The sequence below is a fragment of the Chroicocephalus ridibundus genome, chromosome 7 (genome assembly GCF_963924245.1).
Source record: "Chroicocephalus ridibundus chromosome 7, bChrRid1.1, whole genome shotgun sequence".
Taxonomy (NCBI): Eukaryota; Metazoa; Chordata; class Aves; order Charadriiformes; family Laridae; genus Chroicocephalus; species Chroicocephalus ridibundus.
The window spans coordinates 30,279,687-30,285,558 of record NC_086290.1 but is presented as its reverse complement, the minus strand read 5'-3'; the positions used below and the strand labels follow the sequence as shown (position 1 = coordinate 30,285,558).

The window sequence follows — 5,872 nt, the reverse complement described above, 5'->3', positions numbered from 1 at the left end:
TTAATAGCAAAGAGTCAAAGCAGTAGATAGTGTCTGAGAATGCTGAAAATGTTTTAAGCTCTAGCAGCTTTGTGTGTCAGCTAGCATTTAGTGAGTGAGAGTGTCAAAGAGGTGCAAAGAAAACAGGATTTGAAACTAGGACTGGCTTTTTGTTTAAACAGGTACAGGAGATGCTGTCAAAGTCGTTACAGCTACCTTCTGCAAGTAAGTAATTTTGCTGGAAGTAAAAGGTGGTTGGTAGCGTCTCTGAACCACATCACAGCAGCTCTAACTAGACAAATAGAAGACTTGACAGATTTTAATGGTGGCCCCCTGAGCAGGAGAGCTGAGAAAGTAAGTGTTGGCATGATCACACAGGCTCCCTCAGAAGGGCAAAACACAGGGTCAGAGGGGAAAGGTTCATCTTGTCATCACTGCTTTCTAACATGTAGCCACTTCCTGTTTCTTCTGAGAATGGTGAATAAGAAATGAACTTGAATTTGGGCAAAGCTTCAAGGTTTTTATTGAATGGTACATAACTAATAAACAAGATTATACACTGTCGGTATTTTCATGGAAAATAGACTCAGTTAAACACAGCAACTTCTGCCTTTTGGATAGATGCTAATTTAGCATTTGTAAAATGCAAGGCCCCAGCAGAGCTGGAACTTCCTCCCAGCAACAGCCTAAGAGGGCTCCTGCTGGGCAGCCTTTCTCTCCAACCGAGCTGTCAGCACTGGCTCAGATATCATCAATGTTAACTCCAACACAGCACTAGTGGGACACAATGCCAGTGAAAGGAGCTTAGATCAGGCTTTTAGAGCAGCAATGTCATCATTGTCAGCCTACAGTGAAGCCTCTGTGGAAGCGCAGAGCACTAATGCCAGAAATGAGACCAATAAATAGCAATGCAGGGAAACAAGTCAACATTTCTTTGTACATTAGTGTGCTCTTCTGCCTCTGCACCCCAGACCTCTAGGATTAAGGCTTGCAATGACACACAAGCCTCTGTCATAATAGTGTTTGGATTTCAGTTGATCAATAGACATGGTGAAACTTGACAGTAAGACGCTCGGCTGCAACAGCAATATCTCTTAATGCTATACACTATATAGACCATTAGATAGACTACATATTGGTACAATACAATTCAAAGAATCAATGGCCCAGTGTAGCCATTTTTATGTGAGAGGGTTAACCTTGAAATATTAATGCATAAACTATTTATTCTCCTCCAAACCACAGAAGTTACAAAGCATATTCTCTCTTCTTCCCGTACACCTTTGTAACAAGACAATTAATTTTATTTCTTTAACTTAAGTGAATTAGCAGACTCTCCATCCCAGCTAGGAAACAGTTTCTCTCTTTCCTTGTTTCAGTTAACAGTGATGTGGAATGGAATCACTTTTTTCTCTAGCTTTTCAGAAGGCATTTTCACATAGACCCCAGTAGTGAGACATCGTCTTCTCTTTATCTATAAAATAGAGGAAGACAGTAAAATAAACAAGTGATCACAGCGTAGTCATTGTCCAGCACATTTTAGAGAAACCTCATGGATGTTTTGCCTTTACTGAGTAGAAGGTCTTCTAGACACCTTCCCTGTCAGCCCTCCTTGTAGAAGATCTGTTGACACCATTTGAGGGAGAATCATGAGTTCCAGGGGACATTTTGCAAAAAAACATAGAGTCCTACCATTCATTTAGCACTTCAAAGGTGCTCCTGCTGCAGAGTTCCGTGTTGGTTCAAAACTAGGATTGTTCGTACCAAACAGTTTCATTTAACTTCTAGGGACAAGGGTGGATTGAAAAATATGGGACAGGGATAGTGTTTGGTTTTAAGCTTTGGCATCAGGTTTATTTCTAACAGACTCTGAGTACTCCAGATCCCCATGGAAAGAGGCAACCCAGGCTTACATTTCACATGCCTTTGTGCAGACATTTCTAGCTGTGGGGTTAAAAATGCTGTAAGTTACAATTCCGCCCAATTGCACAAGGAAGCCGTTTTGAGTTTGGTTTGCGCAGACATGAACAGTGAGAAAAAGAAAAATCAAATCCTGGGATTTTGTATGAATCAGTTGTCAAATCAGAGCATATATGAAGGCTGTTGCCTTTGATCCCAGAAGCACCCGGGACTCCAACCTGTTTTAAGCATCCAAACCTAAGCCGAGGGTCAGTCCAGCTGATGTAAGCTAACTGCTTTCTGGTACTCTGGCAACACAAATGAGCTGTACACAAATCTAAATGGCAGCTCCAGCAAGTTCTCTTATTTTGCATTATTGTAACAGCATTGCACCAGTAAAAAGGAACATCCCAGTGTGTTTGTTCCCAGTGTTCTTCCCTGTTCTCATTTCTTTCTCTTTATCCTCATCACAGGAAGGGGTTTTATTGGTAGGATGGGGCTGAGTTGATGGGACTTACCGCTTTGCCCACGAGAATGGCTGAGATGATGAGACTGTAAAGAAAAAATCCTGAAGCAGTAGCTCCTAATACCCAGAGATATATGGCAGTGTCTGGACAAGGTTCTGGATCTAAAACATATGATGTCACACAAGTCATGTCACAAAAATCATGTCACACATGAACATTGTAAGGAAGCCTGTAGAGTCAATAAGTCAGGCTCCACATTGCTTTTCTCTAGCATGTGCTATCCCAGGATAATACTGAGCTCTGAGTCCTTGCCCACTCAACCCCCAATGAAAATATGCTTTATCTATAGAAGAACATATATCTTACTCTTGGCTGTTTCCGCAATTACATATCTAACTGCCTAGACATACATGTACAATATATGGTACTGCTTATGCTGTCAAACATCCATACATTGCTAAATACATCACATGGCTATCAGTATGCCTGCTTTAGGTGTCTGCAGTGAGACCTTAAAGGGATAAGAGCTAATCATGATTCTCAGAGTTTGAATCAATGTTCAACATCACCTCTTACAAACAGAATTTTAAAGACCTTTGAGATGTAATAGCAACTCCCGTAACCTGGGAATATCAGAGTACTGTAAAGCTGCTTGGCTTACCAATGACATAGAGATGCGTCCCATTTCCCTTGTTCATAAAATAGGGTGGAGGGTACATCCGCTCCATCTTGCAGATGTAAAGACCCGTATCATTAACTTGCAGGCCAGTAAGGGTGAGGGTCACTTTGTTTCGGCTAGGGCTAACGTGGCACTGAATGACCTCTTCCACACTGAACATTTTAAACTCCGTTGTGTAGGTTGAAGCGCAAATTTCAGTGAACTGATCACCCGTCTGTTTAAGCAGAGTCACTCGAATTTCCTTTGCATTCCCAATGTGCTTGTATTTACACACCAAGCTGGCGACTCCTTGCCTGTTGGCCAGTACCATTGCTGGCTGAGTCACTTCCATTACTGTAAGGAAGTAAAGAGCATGATGGTAAATGAACTGTCAAGAAATGATCTGCAGTCATTTACTTGAAACCTGCACAGTAGGAACCTGCACAACCTCCTGTTATCCATGGGTAATTCCTAGAAATGCTGCTAAGCCCTTCCAAAAAAAGGACTCTGAGGCACTGCATTAATACACTTTTAAAAGCTCATGAAGTGCTTTGATTACTATAAATTATATTATAAATCTCAGCAATTACTTGTTGCTTAAATAATAGTTAATTTGGCCCACTTACTAGAGCAATGACCTGAATGCTTCAGTTTCCCTTGACACAAACCTTTTAATATACATAAGACAAAAAATAGACTTCATATGGTAAAGCTGAAATCTGAAATTTAAAATTAGGCATTTAAACAACAATTTCTGCCTTGTAGAAATAAGCATGTTCACATTTAGAAACAAATAGGTTGACATCCTGTATGGAACATGGAACAGAACCTCTAGCATAACAGTAACACTGAGTGGAAAACCTGTTTGCATATTTTTGTTTCTGATCTTTTTGCTTCTCATTTTTAACCAGCACTTCCCAAGCCACAGTACAACAACAGTATATACCCCAAGCCACAGTATAGCAACACACAGCAAAGCCTGATAAACATACTGCAAAAAATCATTATAAATCTTAAAGCCAAACGAGTGTACCATGTACATCCCCACTAGCAGCTTTTTACAACTTCCATACTCTATCCTGCTACACGATGGGAAGGCACTGACTTTTGCTTCAATAAGCCATGAGCACTCAGTATTATTTGTTTGGTTTCATTTTACATCAGTCCATTTTGGGGTAGGGCTTACATTCTTCAGTTCTGCAGTGCAAGAATTTGGGATGAAGAGGAGTAGAATTTCTCCGTCCATTCAAACCTCTATATCTACGTTATCAGCTGCCAACAACTTCATTCACAGGGCCTGTTTTTTTCAAAGTCTTTCCTCCTTCTTGATCTACTCCGAATCCTGCCCAGCCTCTCTACAGATGCTACTGCTCCAAAGTCTGTGTCTGACTTTCCAGATACCTCACAGTGCCCCAAGACCGTGTTTCCAGACTGTCCTATGGAGGGGTCCCATGTCATCTCCCCTCTCCCCGTTGTACCCAGTCAGTCTCCTGCAAAGATGTGAAACCGAGAAAAGGTAGACACCCTCAGCTACCTTGCCTCCTTCATCTACCCACCTTCAGCAATGGCAGTAGCTGTGCAGAGAAAGCCCACGGTGACCAATATTGAGAGCATTCCTGCGCTGGGACGGATGCTGAAGGGGCTGAAGGTGGCTGGTGCCTTCAGACTTTAAGACAAACTGGAACTCTCGGGACTGGAAAAAAGGCGACACCTTTCAGGATACTGAATCTTCGAAATGTTTGAACCCACACAGAGTCAGTGTGTATATATATAGCTTTGATCCCAGATGCTGTACCTGAAAGTAATATGAAGCTTTGTTTTGGTTTTACAAGAAAGGAAGTAGTGGGTTTGATTAGTACGTGCACAGTTAACCTCAAACAGCATGAACAAAAACAACTATTCAGCAGATGGAAAATATATATTCAATCTGAAACTGCCATCCATTCTGCTTTAAGAACTGGGGGAGGAACAGTAATCATCCAATAGAGCAGTTCAGGCTCTTTGGTGCTGCCAGCTTGCACAATCATAGCACTTAATATTTTGGCAATCATCAGGTATTTCCTAATAGGACAATGCACAGAGAACTATACTTCTGTCTAATGTAGCACAGTGCGAGCTAGTTTTTTATGGAGGACTTCCCTCCACCCTCAATTTCTTTGCTTACTTTAATGTTTTTGATGTTTAAAAGTTTCTGCCTCCTTCAAAACACTGATTACACTTGCAATGACTTCGTCTTTTCATATCAACAATGTGACTTGAATCATAACCCAGCTTCTTTAGACTTTCCAGTTTCCAAGAAAAAAATTATCTATCTAGGTTTATAGCTAATGACTTCCACATCTATACAGTACTTTCCTTACCTATGGACCTTACTGTCTAAGTACCTTGAGATCAACAGATGAAAAACACTGCAGAAGCTTTGATTATTGCTATCTCTACTTAGAGCACCTGCGTCATTTCAAATCTCAGTGAAACAGTTTTCACCCACTGGCCTTTTAAAAGTCATGTAAGGTCTGAAAATCATTTTGGTTTTTTATGTGATAGACTGTCATATCCATGAATCATTGCCTAAAGAATTTCATAAAAATGAAGTTACACTTCAGTAACACTGAAGGTCAACATTGGGGTTTTTTTTCCCATACTTTGAGAAGTTCTTTTAGAAGCTGCTTCATCATTTATCTATGTAGATCTAGTAGATTGCGAAGACCTACTTTTGGACTGTGACCTAGAAAAACTAAGAGCATTAGTTCTTGAACAGTAGCCTGCCCAATCCAAAGATATAGGATAAATATTTGATCTTGAAATCACAGAAATACCTAATGATATAAATAAATTTACTGCTTCCATACTTAGGTCATTCAACAATTAT

General features: G+C 40.6%; 1 protein-coding gene across 1 annotated transcript; it reads right to left on the bottom strand.

Moving 5' to 3' along the window:
• Positions 1 to 598: 598 nt before the first annotated feature.
• On the bottom strand, positions 599 to 4,726 carry CTLA4 (cytotoxic T-lymphocyte associated protein 4). Its single transcript, XM_063341645.1, has 4 exons — positions 4,560 to 4,726; positions 3,007 to 3,357; positions 2,397 to 2,506; positions 599 to 1,453 (listed from the first exon to the last, which is right to left on the bottom strand). Exons 1-4 carry the CDS (start codon positions 4,615 to 4,617, stop codon positions 1,355 to 1,357), a joined length of 618 nt encoding a protein of 205 aa, XP_063197715.1. The 5' UTR covers positions 4,618 to 4,726; the 3' UTR covers positions 599 to 1,354.
• Between the last annotated feature and the right edge of the window lie 1,146 nt (positions 4,727 to 5,872).